Source organism: Sorex fumeus, unplaced genomic scaffold, assembly GCF_029834395.1.
Source record: "Sorex fumeus unplaced genomic scaffold, SorFum_2.1 ptg000122l, whole genome shotgun sequence".
NCBI lineage: Eukaryota > Metazoa > Chordata > Mammalia > Eulipotyphla > Soricidae > Sorex > Sorex fumeus.
In genome coordinates, this window is record NW_026606179.1 from 49,510,955 (window position 1) to 49,530,007 (window position 19,053).

Genomic DNA, 19,053 nt, shown 5'->3' on the forward strand with positions numbered 1-19,053 from the left:
GAATATAGCCTTCCAGTTTTTTTAATCTAGATTCATGTATCTATTTATTCATTTCCATAGAGATATAATTTGACAGCCTCATTTTTTCATAAAATAAATATCAGTATCACTTTTATATCAGATCATTGCCACACATAAATATTTACCCCCCATGAATTAAAAATGTTTTGACATACATAATCTCTGCTGAGATTAAAACTTCTCTACTTGGAGCTGGGGTGATAGTACAGTGGGTAGGGCGTTTGCCTTACACACAGCTGACCCAGGTTCGAATCCCAGCATCCCATATGATCCTCTGAGCACTGCTAGGAGTAATTCCTGAGTGCAGAGCCAGGAGTAACCCTGTGAATCACTGGGTGTGACCGAAAAAGCAAAAAAAAAAAAACAAAACAAAAAAAAAACCCTCTCTACTTGACTCTTTCAAAAGGGTTTTGGAAGCTCCAGCTGTTACCTTTAAAAAATATATATATTATATTTTGTTACTTTGAAACGTTAAGGAGCTTTGCTTTCCACAGAAAATTGTATTTGTGCTAGATCCCTGAGGAGTGTTGCCTGTAAGAGCTGTTGATAATCTAATAGGGCTAAAGTGGTTATGCCATGTTAATGCTGTACCACAGGCTAGCAGGAAAACTCTGGATGATAATCCCACTATCTCAGTTCAAAACAGTTTTTAAAAATAGGATAAAAATCATTTAAATGCAAAACAATTTTCCCACTAGTAATTTAGAATGGGCATGGCATCTCCCCCCTATTCTGCTCTCTTCCATAGCCCTAAAGTGAACACACCCAGGATATGTCTTCAGAGTCTTTTTCTAATCGTGGCCCTGATGGATGGAATCTATTTATACTACTTAATTTCCTCCCTGTAGATGGCGCTTAAATATACTGGTCTAGCTTTGACAACCTGTACCAGTTTTTGTCTGCACCTGTGCCCTATTTCTGTGGACCAACCAGAAATATAAACTTGGAGTTTCCCAGACCCTCATGCTAAACCTGTCAAAACCCAAGTGAATCCTTTTTCTCCAGCCCCAAACAATAGTCTCACAGTGCTCCACCACTTTCTTGTTACTCATTGCAGAACCTTAGTGGGTTCTGATGCTGCAGCACCTCTGAACATCCGGCTGACTGCTCCGACTCTGTATATGATCCACAATTAATAAATCTTCCTTCCCTGATAGACTCTTAATGGACGGACACTCTCAATCTGTCACACACTGAGCATAAACTCTGAGTCAGGCTGTATGCATTCTCACTGAATCTTCACAGTAAGGCATAATTGCAACCACCTTTGAGGCTGTTGTGAGGATTCAGTGAGAATGCATGGGGTCCTGCAACCATGTGCCCCGCCTGAGCATTGCACCGGGAGTAACCCCTGAGGAACCAGACTACCCCCTAGTACTGTTGGATGTGATGCATAACCCCACAAAATATCAAATTATTTAATTCATAAAAATAGGCATTATTGCTTGGTGCAGTTTGATTCACAGAAAAATTGAGAAGGAAGTACAGAGTTCCTATAAACCTCCTACTCTCACTCATACCCCACTACTGACATCTGGTACCAGAGTAATACTTTTGTTACAGTAGACGGAACTTAATGTTGACATTTTATTAGCACCTGAAGTCCATTGTTAACATTAGGGTTTATTATCCTCTCTGCATTATATATTATGGTTTGACAAATGTTATAATGACATGAAGCCAGCATTTTTAAATCATGCAGAATAGTTTCACTGTCCTAACTGTGCTTTCCTAGACATCTGCTTCTTCCCCTCTAGTCTGTGGTAACTGACTTTTCACTGCTTCCATAGTTTGTGGATATTTTCTCTTTTTTAAAAAAATTATAAAATAGGGGCTGGAGCAATAGCACAGTGGGTAGGGCGTTTGCCTTGCACGTGGCTGACCCGGGTTCGATTCCCAGCATCCCATATGGTCCCTCGGGCATCGCTAGGAGTAATTCCTGAGTGCATGAGCCAGGAGTAACCCCTGTGTATCGCCGGGTGTGACCCCCAAAATTTTTGTATAATATATGTATCATTAAACCTACCATCTTAAACATTTTTAGTTTTGTTTAGGGGCTACAGCCAGAGATGCTCAAGGATTACTCCTGTATTTGGGAATTGCTCCTGGCAGTCTTGGGTACTATTCTGTGCTGGGAACTGAACCCAAACCTCCTGCATGCAAAGCTTACATTCTATCCATTTAGTAATATTTCTGGCCCACATCTTAAATATTTTCAAGTGTACTGTTTATTGGTATTAAATACGTTTATAATGTTGGGCAACCATTATTACCATCCATCTGTCAAACTGAAACTGCAACCATTACATGATTTCTCATTCCCCCCCCCCTCCCCTAATTCTATGGCAACCATCATTTTATTTTGGAGACCTCTCCCCAGCACAGATCAGAGACTCAGGGGCCATTCCTGGAAGTACTGGAGGAGGCATTCGAGTGCTGGGGTTAGAGCTCAGAGTCTCACATATGCAAGACATGCTCTCCAGTCCTGAGCTGTCTGCCCAGCATTCCCCCTTTTTTTTTTGTCTTCCTGCTTTTCACTACTCTTAAATGCATCTTATAAATGCACTGTCCTCCCATTGTCCATCGATTTGCTCAAGCGGGCCCAGTAACATCTCCATCATGAGACTGTTGTTACTGTGTTTGTCATATCAAATACATCATGGGTAGTGTGCCAGGCTTTTCCATGCGGGCGAAATACCTCTCAGTAGCTTGCCGGGCTCTCCGAGAGGGGTGGAGGAATCAAACTCAGGTCGGCAGTGTGGGCCGCGTGCAAGACAAACGCCCTACCTGCTGTGCTATCGCTCCAGCCCCCACATCTTACAGATAGAATCATGTATTTTTCCTTTCTTTTCTTTCTTTTTTGAGATTGGGGTTTGAGCCCAGGTCTCCTACATGCAAGGCAGGTGCTTTTCTGCTGAGCTACACTCTCAGCCCTTGTTTCCTTTTCTGACTGGCTTATTTCACACAGGCATACAAATCTCCTTGAGACCCTGCTTTCACTTCTCTTGGGTATGTGCCCAGAAGTGAAGTTGCTGAGTAATGTGATTGCTATTTTTGCATTTTTCAGGATCTGGGCTAGGGAGAGACTGCAGAGGTTTAGACATTTGCCTTGCACACAGCTGCATATGGACCATATCCTTAGCACTACATATGGTCCTCTGATAACCAGTTAGGAATGATCCCTGAGCACAAAGACAGGAGTGGCACCTGAGTGTCACTGGGTATGCCACCCTTCCTCCAGAATTTTTAGAACCTGCAATTCCCATTGTCCATAGCAACTGCATCATTTTATATTCCTACCATCAGTATATATTATCCACATTTTTGTCAATATTTTGTTATTTTCTGTCATTTTTTTACAATAACCATACTTATGATTATGAGATGATATATCATAGTTTTGGTTTTAATTTCCATAATTATCAGTAATCTTGAACATTTTATCATATTATTAGTCATTTTTTTATGTTATTAGCCTTCTTTAAGGGGAGGGACTCACGAGCAGTGCCTGGTGGCTTGGGGGATCCTGGAGACACTCCCAGCAATTCTTGGCCAACTGGGCCTAACAGTTGGTTCAATGCTAGAGCCCTAGGATTCAGAGCTTCTCAGGTCCAGAAGTGCTCTGGGAACATCAGTGGCCCACCCAGTGATGCTGGGGCATCATTATTTGCTCTCCAGGCCCTGTATATCTCCTTTTTAAGAAATGTCTGCTCAGACCCAGAAGATGGCTTGAAGGGCTAGGACTTATAGCCTTTTTTGGTGATCCTGGAAGCAAACCCCAAGAACTAAGATGTGACCCAAAAACAAACCAAAGAAATATCAATTAAAGTCCTTTGCCCATTTAGGAATCAGGTTGTTTTATTTATTTTTGAGTTTTAGAAGTTCTCTCTCTTCAAACTACCAATTCCTTATCAAATACATTATTTTCAAAATATTTTTCCTGTGTGTGTGGGGAGGGGGAGGGACTCAAGACCTTATAGGTTTTAAGCACTTGTTCTACCTTGGTATCAAATCTCTAGTCCCCTTTGGATTGCCTTTTACTTTGGATATTGTTTTATTCAAAGTATATATTGTAGATCCTAGTTGGTTGGGTTTTTTTTTTTTTTGCTTTTTTGTGGGTCACACCCAGCGATGCTCAGGGGTTACTCCTGGCTCATGCACTCAAGAATTACCCCTGGCGGTGCTCAGGGGACCATATGGAATGCTGGGAATTGAACCTGGGCCGGCCGTGTGCAAGGCAAATGCCTTTCTTGCTGTGCCATTGCTCCAGCCCCTATTTTTTGTTTTGTTTTGCCACACTTATAGCATTAGAACTTACTCCTGGCTCTGTGCTCAGGAATCACTCTTGGCGGGATTCAAGGGACCATATGGGGTACCAGGGATTGTACCTAGGTTGGCTGCATGCAAAGCAAGCACCCTACCAATTATACTCTCTCCAGTTCCCTAGAGATTATATTTCTAGATGTTCATGCACAAAAATGATTTTTATAAAGCCTTTTTTCTTTTTTGAATCATACCCAGCAGTACTCAGAGGCTGCTCCCACTGCAGTGCTCAGGGGTTGTCATGGAAGTGCCTGGGAAACCATATGATGCCTGAGATTAAACTCAGGCCTTCAGCACACAAGGCATGTGGCACCATTGCCTGGCCCTGATTTGTCTTTTTTTTTTCTTTTGTTGCTCATGGCTTCAGTGTCACATCCAGTATATCATTGCCAAATATAATGTTATGAAAACCTACCTTCTGAGAGTTTTATATTTTTAGATCTTACATTTAGGTTGTTGATTCATTCCAAGTTAATATTTATGTATAGTATGACAAACTCTCCCAATATAATGTTTTTCAAAATAGTTTTTTTTGGCACTTTAACTTTTGAAATTGTGATTTTTCATAATGGATTCCCATTCTCCAAATTCATGAGACTATTGAGTCCTTGAAACACTGATGTGGATGAACACATGCTAAAGAAACTCAGTGTGTTTTCGCAGAAAGCCAGAAAAGGTTTTGTGGCAGCGACAGAAACAAAGTTGTCAGCGCTTACATGCTGGAGAACACTGAGATGGCCTGTAAGGAGGAGAAGGGCTTTTGGCTGGTGGCATTGTTCCGAACAGCTGTGAATAGGTGATAAACAGCATGACAGGTGGTGACAAAGATTGAGTTATAGTGTGGTTTTTAGTAGGAGGTTGTATGAGTGGAAGATAAGATTCTTGGAGAACAATGAATGCTTTACTAAAAAGATCATTTACATTTCTCCTGTAGGTGTATGCACATAGCATACACACAGAGATGCTGTGGGCTGAAAGAAACCCGCTTATTCTTTTAGGCAATTCTTTTTGCCTTTCATTAGAATTACACCTGACATGTACTGAGCTGATAAATCATATTTTAAAATAGCAAAGAGAAATTCACCACTACCACCTTTGCTATTCATTTCTGTCTGACAGAGATGTGACACCACTTTATTTTATAATTTATTGAAATACCTCTCATTTCAGCCTGCCAATTCTTGTCTTCTCTTGGCTTAATAGAGGGAAAATCAGGCTTGAATAAAGCAGAAACTTCCCCCATACAATGAAATAGATGTTTATTTCTTCCTCGTGTAGAAGTTCTTCATTAAAAAGATAATACATCTCTTTTTCAACTGTGGGATAGGGTTTTTTGGTTTTTGGTTGTTTTTTTGTTTTTGTTTTTGTTTTTTTGCCAAACATGTAAAGGAGAGTCTCATCTGAAAGTTTTTTTCATCTGAATTATATTTTGTTTATTTTATTTTAGGGGCCACACCCAGCGATGCTCAGTGATGCTCCTGGTTCTGTACTCAGGAATTATTCCTGGTGGTTCTCGGGGGACCATATGGGATGCCAGAGATCAAACCCTGGTTTGCCTCATGCAAGGCAAGTACCTTACCTGCTGTACAATCTCTCCAGCCATGCACCTGCATTACAAAGCCATTTCCCTGTCATTACAAGTAACAAAAAAGTTTTAGGAGGCTGGAGAGAGAGTGCAGTAGATAATGCACTTGCCTTGCATGTGGGTGAGCTGAATTCACCCCATATGGTCCCCTGAGCACTGCCAGGAGTGATTCCTGAGCACAAAGCCAGGTGTAAGCACTGAACGCCACCAAATGTGGGGGGGAAAGGAAGGTTTTAGGGATCAGAGAGATCTCAGTGGACTGAGCACATGACATACATGTGAGAGACCTGGGTTTGATCCTGGTACCTCATGGCCCCCAGAACACTGCCAGGACTTATTCCCAAGCATAGAATTAGGAGTATCCCATGATTACTACTGGGTATTTCCCAAAAACAATAAAAAGTTTTTGATGGAAAAACTGGCCTTCTTTAAATGAACGTTAGACAGAGCGGCATCTTGGAAACCTCAATGAGCTTGGTTATCGTGTGGATATGGTCAGTCATGCTGAATCCTTTTTGAAAACCGGCTTGCTTGCATGGTTGTCCTTCATCTAGTGTTCTGCCAATCCTATTCAGGATGACTCGAGTGAACAGCTTGTAGATGACAGACAATAGGCAGATAGGGCGATAGTTGCCAATGTCATGGATGTCTCCCTTCTTGTACAGTCCTGCTGGTATTCCACTGGGACGGAACCTTGCATTCAGACAGGTAGCATGTGAAGAGCCGAGCCAGCGTATTGATGAGTACTGATGGCAGGTTCTTCAGGTGTTCAGGTCTGACCTTGTCTGCGCCAGGTGCTGTTCATTTCTTTACCAACAAAATGGTGTGTTGGATTTCGAAAGGGAGAACATTGGGAGCGACATATCCATCCTGCGGAATTTGGTATGTGGGCAGGTGGACATGGCTATCAAAGAGATCTGAGTAGAAGTCATGGATAATCTTCTCCATTGCCCTTCTGGAAGATGTGCTAGAACGAACCACCAGGATGTCAGAGGGCAGTGATCTTGGTCTTGAAGCTGGCAAAGGACAGGCGGGCGTTATGAGTGCTTTTCCCAGCTTCTGCCACATCTATCAGCACTTCTGCTCTTCTCTCTTTGAAGTCTTCCTTTATCGCATCTCTGCACTGCTTTGCCAGCTCGGACATTCTCTTGCAGTTGCCTGAGGCATGTGCCAAACCACATTGGCGAATAAGCTCAAGAGTTTTTGAAGACAGGCATTTTTTTGTGGCTATCTCTCTCTTGGTATTCTTCGCACAATCATGCAGGTGCTGAACCAGTCGATCTTATTCCTCATCAATGTTGTCAACAATGGCATCTTCCCATGTTGCAGCAATAGTGCCAAAGAGCTCCCAGTTGGTGGTCATTCTGGGAGTTCTCTTCTTAAACTTTGCAGCCCTTTCTCCCTGCTCTGTGAAGTAGAATTTTGCACGAAGGAGATAGTGGTCCGATCCCGTTTGGAATTTTGGGACAACAGCGACATCAGTCAGGCAAAACCATCGATTGAATATGATGTGGTCAGTTTCGTTGTGGAATCGTCCACTGGGAGACTCCCACGTCCAACGTTTAGATTCGGCCTTCTGGAACTGTGAGTTACCATGGATGGTCTTGGTCGACATGATGAACTCAGACAGTCTCTCACCCTGTTCGTTCCATTCTAGGCCATGGGTCCCGATGTGGAGTTCTTCAGCTGATCTTGTTCTTGGCCCAATCAGGGCATTCAAACTCAATACATCAGGATCCTCTGTGAGCTCTATCACGGATTCACTACCAGGATCTCACCATTCTACAGGGAAGTGATCATTGACCTCAAGAGAGAGGTTCAGCAGGATGATACCATTTCACCAAAACTCTTCAGTGCCAGCCTCGAGAACATCATGTGACGACTGGAATGGGAAGGAATGGGAATGAAGATAGACGGTCGGCAACTACACCACCTCCGCTTTTCTGATGACATCGTTCTAATAACACCAAACATTAGCCAAGCGGCATAAATGCTGGCCGACTTCGACCATGAGTGTGGAAAGGTCGGACTACAGCTGAATTTCATGAAGACAATGTTTATGAGAAACGGTCTTGTTCCTGACGTTCCATTCACTCTCAACGGGACAAACATCTCCAAATGCAACAGTTATGTGCACCTAGGTCGAGAAGTCAACATGCCAAATGACCTGGCACCTGAGTTGCACAGGAGGAAGAGAGCGGCTTGGAACACCTTCAAGAGCGTCGAAGAAATAGCTAAGAGGACAAAGAACCTCTGGCTCCAAGCACATCTCTTCAATTCCACTGTTCTTCCTGCATTAACATACGCCTAAGAGACCTGGGCCCTACGAAAACAGGATGAGAACGCTATTCGGGTCTCCCAAAGAGAATCGAAAGAGCTATACTTGGAGTATCACGTTTCACTGAAATGAGAGAAAGAATCCGGAGTTCCGACCTCCATTGACAGTCAAGAATCGGGGATGCTGTCTTCTTTGCCAAGGCGTCGAAAATCAGATGGGCTGGACATGTAATGAGATTTGGAGACAACCACTGGACTAGAGCTGTTACCGACTGGATTCCACAGGACGTCAAAAGACCGCGGGGCCGCCCACCTACCAGATGGTCAGACTTCTTCGTCAAGACCCTGAACGATTGTTTTGAGGCTCTTCGTGTTCCTAGAACGAACAGTGCCATTGGGCTACACTAGCATGCGACAGGGACAAATGGAGACGTTACTGGCGCCCGCTCGAGCAAATCGATGATTAACAGGAAGTCAAGTGATCAAATGATCAAGTGATGGAAAAACATTAACTTATGGTTATTATCACTGAGGTTATTGAGTGTAAAACACTGGGCTAGACGACAATGTCAGTATTTATATTTGCCTTCAGATTTATTTGCTAGATATATTTTATAACTGAAGAAAAAAACATTAAGTGTAAGCAAGAAAAATTATCACATAGTGAAAATTTGCTCTTTCCTGGTTGTGATATATGGCATGCTTAGTCATTAGGTGGCACAGTGGTTCTTCTTTCCAGGAGTAAGCCCATGTTTTGGATATGACACCAAAAGCATAAATGAAGGGAAAATAGATCATTAACCTTCATTAACAGGCACTGCATAGAATACTAGAATTAAAAATATTAGCCTGTAAAATGGAAGAAAATATTTGTAAAGCAAATTTCTCACAGGGGTCGAGTATCCAATCTATAGAAAATGCAATTAGACTCAACAAAAGATAAACAACCCTATTAGATAGCAAAGGAATTAAATAAACATTTCTTCAAAGAACACCTGAACTGGCCACAAGCCCACAGAAGGTGCTCAGCGTCACTAACCTTCAGAGATATGCCAGTCAAAACCACATAAGATCCTAACTTACACCCCTCTGAATGCCTGCAATAGGAAAGTCTTAACAAATTATGAAGATTAGAAGAAATTTCCCCACAAGTGGTTGTTATAGTTTTGGTGTCATGCTGGTGGAGAAATAAAATAGTAATGTTTTCTTTGGAAAAGAGCTTGGCAGTTCCTAAAGAATAAGCATAGTTATCATTTAACCCAGCAATTGGACTCAGGAATATACCCAAGGGTCAATGAAAACCTTCATTCATACAAAAACTGTACCGTGATGAAAGCAGCCTTACCCATAATAACCAAACGTTTCTTTAACTGGTAAATGGATAAACAAAATATGGCATAATGTGGAGGGTCTTGAGCACTTTGGTGGTGATTAGATGCAGTAACTTTGTACATCAAAACCATGAACATTATAATACTTATTTAATCATGTTACCAAAATGATAACAAATTTTTTTAAAGAAAGAAACTTAGATTCCAACATCAAAACAAACAAGAGTTTGGGGTCTGAGAGTTAGTACTGAGGGTAGTGCATTTGCTGCGCATGCAGCAGAACCTGGGTTTGATCCCTGGCATCTGTAGGTGCTGGCAAGGGAAAGCTGCTATAAACAGTGCAACTCAGAGCACAGTGTGAATTAAACTATCCTTGTGAAAATCCACCCTTTGTCCATTTGGAACTTAAAATGCTTTCAATATCTGAGCTCCTCCTGGGACTAAAACGTCCTACACCAGACAGTCATCCACCATTATCTTTGACAGAAATGCTTTATTCAGTGGTATAAACTTTTCCAAGTTTGTATTGTCCTGTTTCTATCACAGCAGTAACACAATAAAAACAAAGTGAAAGGGCTAGAGAGATAGCACATTGGGTAGGGTGTTTACCCCAGCACCCCATATGGTGCCCTGATCACAGAGCCAGGAATCAGCCCTGGCCACCACTGGGAATGGCCCCCAGACAAACAAAATGAAGAAGAAACTTCGAACTTAAAGCTAGTTCTCAGTAGAAAATGAGAATGCGGGGCCAGAGCAATAGTACAGTGGGTAGGGTGCTTTCTTTGCATGTAGTTGACCCATGTCCAATCCTTGGCATCTCATGTGCCCCCCCCCCGCCCCAAACCACAGGGAATGATTCCTGAGCATAGAGCCGGGAGTAAGCCCTGAGCACTGCCAAGTGGAACCAAAAAAAAGAGGGAAAAAATGGTAAGCAGGAGTTTGGGGTTTAGGTTCCATTATCTTCGGGAGAAACACTGATAGTTCCCAGGTATCAAGACGCTGCCCCATCAGGATTTCCTCACTTAGGCTCTTTTCAGATACACAGATTCTTGTTTTGTTTTAGGGCAACACTCAATACTCAGGGTTTACCCCTGGGTCTCAGGTGCTGGCAAGGGAAAGCTTCTATAAAAATAGAAACAGAATAGGCAGAAGAGAAGAGCACATTTTCTGATAAGGCACAAAGTTTGGAAACTGGATTAATTTTTACACAGTTCTGTGAGAAGAACTTGACTAATGAAGATTAAAAAAAAATTTTGAACCAAGTTCTCCCAAAGGACCCTAAATCCCAGAATTCTAAAGTTAATAATCATCAAGTATATGCAAAAACTTTTGGTAAGTGTTATAATCTAAAATAATTTCAACTGGTTTTTTGTTTTGTTTTGGGCGCACTCCCTGTAGTGTCAAGGGGACCTTATGTGGTACAGTGGATCAAAACTGGGTCCACTGCATACAAAGCAAATGCCTTAATCCCTTTACTATCTCTCTAGCCCCCTGGGTTTTTTTTTTCTTGTTTTTTTTTTTTTTACTAGTGAGACACCATGAGGTACAGTTGTAGACTTACAAATTTTTGTGCTTGGGATTCAATTATACAATGATCAAATACCCATCCCTCCACCAGTGCCCATTTCCTACCACCACGGATCCCAGTATCCCTCCCACCCCCCATCCTCCCCATCCCATCCTGCCTCTGTGGCAGGGCATACCCTTTTGTTCCCTCTCTCCTTTTGGGTGTTGTGGTTTGCAAAAGAGGCATTGAGTTCTAGCCCCCTGTTTTTTAAAAAATTGTCATAGTTTATAGGTTGAGCAGAATTCTAGGATACAATTTTTGTTTTTCTTCATTTTTAAAGTTGTTTCTCTAATCTATACTATATATTGAAAGACCTAAGAATTTGGCATTTTTCTCTTTGAAGTAGGTCCTGATTAGTCTTTCTCATTTACAAATAAGGAAATCAAGGCAGAAAGAGGCTAGTTTGACATGATGGATTACTGCAGACTGTTGATTAAAGCCCTTGGGGATCTATGATGTCAGGAGTCTATTCCCATCTTCCTTGGTATCTGGAGATTGTTGAATTGGTGTCAAAGTTCATTATTTATTTACTTAGGAAATATAAAAATATTAGACTTCCTCTTAATGTCTGCTTCATAATTTATGAAGCCATCTTCTATACATTATCTTATTTTAACCTCACCTCACCCCAAGAGAAAGATAGTTTAGGTTTTTATCATCACTGTTTACAAACGAAGTGAGAAACATAGAGATTAAGCAATTTGTCCAGTTCACATGGTTTCCAAGTGGTGGCACTAGAACCAGTTCTCAATCTTGTGACTTCCAGTATCTTTCCATTAGACATGTTGCCTTTGAAGTCAGGTCAGTGGTTTATTGTATGCCTTTCTTTTAACACAGACTCAAACAAAGGACTTTTTATTCCCTTTCCCAACCGGGAAATAAAGGATTCCCTAACGAGTATTTCTGCAACCCAGGGCAACAATATACCAGAGCAGAAATTAGACACTTTCTCATCGGGGACACAGGTAATATGTTCACTTTCTTGCCGATTGTTTGAGTAGTTCATGGTTAACACTGAATAGCACTGTCCTCCCATTGTTCATCGATTTGCTTGAGCGGGCCCAGTAACATCTTCATCGTGAGGCTTGTTATTGTGTTTGGCATATCGAATACGCCACGGGGAGCATTGCCAGGCTTTGCCATGTGGGCGAGATACTCTCGGTAGCTTGCCGGGCTCTTTGAGAGGGGCGGAGGATCGAACCCAGCTCGGTCGGGCCAGCTGCACGCAAGGCAAACACCCTACTGCTGTGCTATCGCTCCAGCCAGATTAACACTAAATAAGTCTAAATTATGAGTATCTAAGAGGACTTGTTTGTAGAAACCATTTAGACTCTTTAAGAGGAAAGGTCAGGATAAGACACATAGGACCTTCTCCCTTAATTTCAATCTCTCCTTTCTCTCTCCCCAATACCCTATTATCAAATGTGTTATGTTTACACACATAACTTTAGTACAGCCTCTGCCAAATATTTTGGCCCTCAAACAGGATGCAAATTTTACAGAACTGGACTTATTTTTAAATTTCTCCTCTCCACTCCATGTTTCCATCTCCTATTATACTTGCTTGTTACATTTTTTACCTCACCTATTAATTACTTAATTTTACATCTTAGTTGGTCTTTTTACACCTCATTAGAACATATGAATTATAGCACAGCTCTGTGAACAAAGAGGTAGAGTTATGCAAGATGATGTAAAAATTAAAAATAAGATGGGGGCAGAGCGATAATACAGGTAAAGCATTTGCCTTGCACATGGCTGTCCTGGATTAGATCCTTGGCATCCTATATGGTGCCCCGAGCACTGTGATCCCTGAGAGCAGAGCCAGGAGTAAGTCCTGAGCATTGCCGGTGTGGCCTAAAAATAAAAAAAACATATAATAATAATATCATGGCTGCTCCTCCCAGACGGGAGTATAAAAGGAGGCCCCCATAACCATGCCACCGAACTCTGAGCCAGGCTGTTTCCACTTGGGGAGCCCCAAGGGGGGCAGGCGGGAGCCCTCCCTGCCCTGAGGTGCCCAACCCCGGCAGCCGACCTCCACTGCCCAACCACCACCATGCTCCAGGCTACTTTCCAGACCACTTCTCTGCCGTGCGTGGAAGTTGGGACACTTCCTGCCCATTGTCCATAATCCACAACATTTGATGGAGTTCAGACAGTAGACAACAGGTCATAGAGAGAAATATATGTGTGTGTGTGTGTGTGTGTGTGTGTGTGTGTGTGTGTGTGTGCCTCTCGGAATGCCCGGAAAGCTACTGAGAGTATCCCGCCTGCATGGGCAGAGCCTGGCAAGCTACCCGTGTCGTGTTCAATATGCCAAAACCAGAAACTATAACGGGTCTCATTCCCCAGACCCTGAAAGAGCTTCTAATCATTGGGAAAGACGAGTAAGGAGGGCTGCTAAAATCTCAGGACTGGGACAATTAAAGACATTACTGGCGCCCACTTGAGTAAATTGCCGAACAACGGGATGACAGTGATACAATGATTTTAGTGAAGGGGACTGGAGATAGTACAGCTGGCCCAGAGTTTGATCTCTGGTACCTCATATGGTCACCTGAGATGTTCAGGAGTAAGCCCTGAGCACCATCAGATAGGCTCCAACCCCCAAAGAAGATTTTAGTGAAAAAAATTGGTGGGAGAGGGTTGGAACTAGTACAGTGCCCTGCATGTGGCTGGCAGGAAACAGAATTGACTGCTTTATATTTAACTTGTTTTCATTTTCTTTGGTAAATTATTAGCAATAAAATTGCAGAAAATAGCCAGAAGGAGAAAGGAAAGCAAATATTAATTAATCACAATTTGGAAAGTTAATACTGTCATAAAAAGTTGGTACATTTTTATTTTAATTTTTCCAGTTAGAGGATATATCAACACCTTCATCTAACAAAAAAAACACCTAGATTAGCATTTACATAGTGTTTTTGATTTTGGTATTGAGTCACACTCAGAAGTTCTCAGGACTTACTCTGGCTCTGCACTCCGGGATCCCTCCTTAAAGGGATGAGGACCAGATGGGATGTGAGGGATCGAACCCTGGTTGGTCACATGCAAGGCTTGTACTAACACCCTGACTTGTACTAACTCTCAGCTCTGAGTATTTAGATGATTTTTATTTTTGGAGATTATACTTGGGTGAATTAGAAACTTCCAATTAGTATTTTTTTTTAATATTTAAAAGAAATGGAGGGACTGGAGTGATAGCACAGTGGGTAGGGCGTTTGCCTTGCACGCGGCCAACCCGGGTTTGATTCCCAGCATCCCATTTGGTCCCCTGAGCACTGCCAGGGGTAATTCCTGAGTGCAGAGCCAGGAGTCACCCCTGAGCATCGCCAGATCTGACCCCCCAAAAAAATGGAGACAAAAATATCTATAGTTAAATAGCACTTAAACTGTGGAAATAATTTATTGAACTGAGAGAAAAGGGAAACCAAATACTTAGCTTTATATCCTTTTAGTTAAAAATCAGTGGAATTTTTTTTTCTGAATAAATAACGAAAAGATACTCCTTTTAAGATTTTTTTTCTAGTTCTGGAGAGTTAGGATAAGGGTTAAGCCACTGGCCTTGCTCAAGTGTGGCCCAAGAACAAATAAAAAATTAGTTACTGTTTTATTCTGATTAATTTCCAACCTATTAAGACTCCTCATACAGATTAATTTCCAATCTATTAAAACTCTCCATAACTACTGTGGTTAGTACTCAACCAGAGGTAAAATAAGTATGGGTGTTTTCTTTGTTGTTTTTTTTTTTTGCTTTTATTTTTGGGTCACACCCAGCAGTCACTCCTGACAGTGCTCAGGGGACCATATGGAATGCCGGGGATCAAACCTGGATGAGCCATATGCAAGGCAAATGCCCTACTGGCTGTACTTTTTCTCTTGCCCCAAGTGTGGCTGTTTTTTCAACAGAAAGCATAATATTGGAAAACTATTCAGGGTCTCCTGAGGCCTGTCCTGAGCTCCGCTGGGTGTCTGGGCGTGGCCAAATAAAAAAAAATTTTTTTAAAGAAAAGAAAAGATTCTTCTACTCTGCTACTACTACATCAAGATTCTGTCTCTGTGTCTCTGGGGATCACATGTGGTTCTGGGGATTGAGCTGGGGCTTCTGCATGTACTTTAGCCCACTGAGTGCTCTTTCTAGTACTTATGCCTGTTTTAAAAGAGGCAAGGGCTGGAGAGATAGTACAGAAGATTGTGTACTTGTTTCGCATGCAGCCAACCTGGGTTCTCTCCCTGGCACTGATTATGATCCCCTAAGCCCTGCCAAGGAGTGATCCATGAGCACCACTGGGTTTGACCCAAAAGACCTCCCATCCCCCACAAAAAAAAGGCTTAAATCTATACCTTTCCTCAAGGTCTATTTCCTTGGTTTGCCAAGGTAGCTTAGCTTTTTCATAGAAAAGTATTCTGAACCCCTGCTCTTAAACTCACATATAAATGTCCTTTTTCTAAATTTCCCAACTTTATTTAGATCCAAGAATTGGCAAGAAGGGAGATGCCACCTGAGAATCCCCAGGAAGATGGTAAGTGTTTGTCCTCTGAGCATCTTTCTCCCCACAAATCAGAGAATTCTAGAACTGGCAGGATTTGGGAGAAGATGGAACTGTCTCAGCCCTGGAGCACTATGTAGTCAGCTAAGTTTCCCTGCTTTCCGGTGGGGGAATGGGCGGCTGTTGTAGCATGTTCACTGCTGCTCAGACCTTTCTGGTTGAAGAGTGGCTAGTGTGACTTCCTTTGCGCTTGATTTTGTAGTGACTTTTCTGTTTCTCTTTCTTTCTTGCCTTCTTTTGGATTTTTTTCCCTCTACTAGTAAGTTATACATTACTTCTATACTTTTTGGTATTTGCCCCCAGCCTATATAGCTTGTATTCTTTCACATTTCGCAATTTTTAATTATGCAAGACCTTAACACTTTTCTTGGCAAATTCAAGACCCTGAAGTATTTTTGTTCCATTTTGATTTCAGCAAGCTCCGTCCTTTTTTTTTTAAGGTAACATGACTAACTCAACCTAGTATATTTTTGTTTCCTATGAGCGCCCTTCCAGTATATGAAGCTTCCCAATTTATAGACATTGCTCATTTTTTGTTTTGAGGGAGTACACTCAGAAGTATTCAGGACTTACTACTGGCTCTGCTCTCAGGGATCACTCCTAGTGGGGCCCTGGGGGAATACATGGGATGCCAGGGATCAAATCCAGGTTGCCTGTGTACAAGGCACTGTACACTGTTCTATCTCTTGGGATCCACACTTCTCTTTTTGTCTGCTGCTCTATTTGCCACTACCCTGCAAGAAATACTCTAACGCTTGCTTAGTGGGGCTGAAGCGATGATACAGAGGATAGGGCATTTGCCTTGCACACGACTGACCCAGTTTCAATTCCATTATCCCATGTGGTCCCCTGAGCATCACCAGCAGCAATTCTTGAGTGCAGAGCCAAGATTAACCCCTGAACATTGTCAGGTATGACCCAAAAAGCAAAAAAAAAAAAGGGGGGGGGCTTGTTTAGAACCAAGGACAGAGATTTTCAAAGACATTCTCTGGCATTTCATTTCATTGATACTTACTTGATTGTGATTACCAATGAGTGAACCTAAAACTTATTGATTGAATAATTGGGGAGTGTGCTTATCTATAGACGGGATACATTAAGTAAGTCGTAGCTATTGTCCTCTGGAGTACACTAATGTTTTTAGTATGAGAATAATATCTAGAAATACTCTGATGCTACCATTTTAGGAGTACATTCCTAGGGCATTATATTAATATAAAATATAGCTCCAGAATGTTACAGATTCCTTATTGTTTACAAAATGTTCAAAATTTTTTTTGTTGTTTCATGTAATTCTTTTATTACTTTATGCTACCATTTATCAAAATGATAAAAACATCATTTATTTCTGAGAACTTTTTTCTTCTTGAGAACTTTTTTTCCTGGCAGCTAGAATATGTCTTCAGTGAACAGAGGTACCATAAATGAGCAAGAGGAATTCTCACTGTTCTTTTTTTCCTCCCCTTGGTGGTGGTTAGAATTCAGACGCTACTCACCTCATCAGTCCACCATGCGGTCCCCAGAAAAAATGACTAGAGAAGGGTACCGCGTATCTTTTTTGGACAAGTCTTCAGGTTCTTCTCCGGAAAGGGACTTGGTACCAAAACCTGATGCTTATCAACTCACGCATGATGCCTCACTGGGTAAACGCCTAGATGTAGGCGACTCTAGCCAGATTCATCCCTATCAGTTACCTTTGGAGGCTGATCTTGAAAATTTGGATAGTCATTATTCTCAAACTCTATCCCTGCATGGAAGTCTTAATCAGAGGCCTCCAAGAGGCAAGAATTACCGAGAATACAGTGTAAAGCCCTCCAGTGAAATGAAGGCCACCACATCCCATTCCTGTGGAGACTTTCTGACCTCGATGTCAAACCCAGATTCCAGCACCGACAGGCTTTTGAAGCTCAGTTCAGGTAAGAGTGTGTCACTCATCTGTTCTCGTGGACATGAAGCAAGAGCTTGAACTGGAAGTTTGGGAATGAACATTTCTCCAATTGTACTTCAGGATCACTGGCAACCCATTAAATTTCCAGGAGCCTGCAGTGTAGGAGTCTGACATGCTAGACATATTAGAGAAAACTTAAAGAAATGTGAGCCACAGCATTCCATGTTATCTTAGTAAAAGATCATCTTAGGTAATAGAGATAAGGGCCAGGAGGATTGCTGCATGGCTTGGAAGCAGGTCTCACGTGCTGGAGGAAAGAGCAGATGGGATAGAGAAGGAACCACTAAGTAAATGATGGTTGGAGGGCTTGTTCAGGATGGGAGAGGCATGCTGAAAGTAGACTATGGACCAAAAATAATGGCCACTTAGTACCTGTATTGCAAACCATAACACCCAAAGGGAGAGAAATAGAGTAAGAGGGAATGTTCCTGCCACAGAGGCAAGGGGTGGGAAGGAGTGGGGGTGGCAAGAAGGATACTGGGAACATTCGTGGTGGAGAATGGGCACTGGTGGAGGGATGGGTACTCTATCATTGTATGACTGAAACATAATCACAAAATTTTTAAGTCTGTAACTGTATCTCACAGTGATTTATTTTAAAAAAATAATCCTGAGACATGTTTCTAGAAATCAACTCTTCTCTGGCCATAGTCATTTCTATTCTTAGTTGGGTTTTTATTTGTTTGTTAGTTTGTTTTTTATTTTGGGCCACACCCAGCTGTGTTCAGGGGTTTCTCCTGACTCTGCACTCAGGAATCAGTCCTGGCATGCTTGGGGGACCATATAGGATGCTGAGGATTGGACCAAAGTTGGCTGTGTACAAGGCAAACACCCTATCCACTTTACTATTTCTCTGGGCCCTATTCTGAGTTTTAGAAAAAGATGGTTTGGAGGCTAGAAAGGGCACTTTCCTGGCACATATCCAACATGCTTTTTATCCCTGTCACTTTATATGACCCTCTAAGCACTGCCAAAAGTGATTTCTGAGCATAGAGCCAGGAGTATGCCTGAGCATTGCCAGGTATGGTCAAAAACAATAAAAAATAAAAATCTGGTTTTAGGTTAAGTGATAGAAACCACTATTCAGTTATTACTTGATTGAAGAGAATTCTTGTCTATTTTGGATGCTGCTAGAACACTACAGTTAAATAGAACAAAACTAAAGCTCCATGCATAATATACCAGAATTAAAATGTATGTTTCTACTTCATGCCTCTTAACTTTTTGCTTTTGGTTTGGGGCCACACCTAGCAATGTTCAGGATTTACACCTGGCTCTGCACTCAGGGATCACTCCTGGTAGGCTCAGGGTACTATATGGAGTACTGGGGATTGACTCCAGCTTGACCGGATAGATAGCAAGTACTATCGCTCTGCCCTGGCACTTACATTCTTAATGGGGTAAATCAGATTATCTACAACTTAACGTATAAATATGGGTCAGGCAAG

The 19,053-nt window shown here is 42.0% G+C and overlaps 1 protein-coding gene across 1 annotated transcript in view; it reads left to right on the forward strand.

Annotated features, from left to right (window-relative positions):
* The window catches only part of LRRC36 (leucine rich repeat containing 36), a 57,030-nt gene that overhangs the window by 20,658 nt on the left and 17,319 nt on the right, over window positions 1–19,053 (forward strand). The window contains exons 6-8 of the mRNA XM_056135887.1: window positions 11,942–12,069; window positions 15,579–15,630; window positions 17,136–17,573. Coding sequence (XP_055991862.1) covers window positions 11,942–12,069; window positions 15,579–15,630; window positions 17,136–17,573 — 618 coding nt within the window. The remainder of the gene's footprint in view (window positions 1–11,941; window positions 12,070–15,578; window positions 15,631–17,135; window positions 17,574–19,053) is intronic.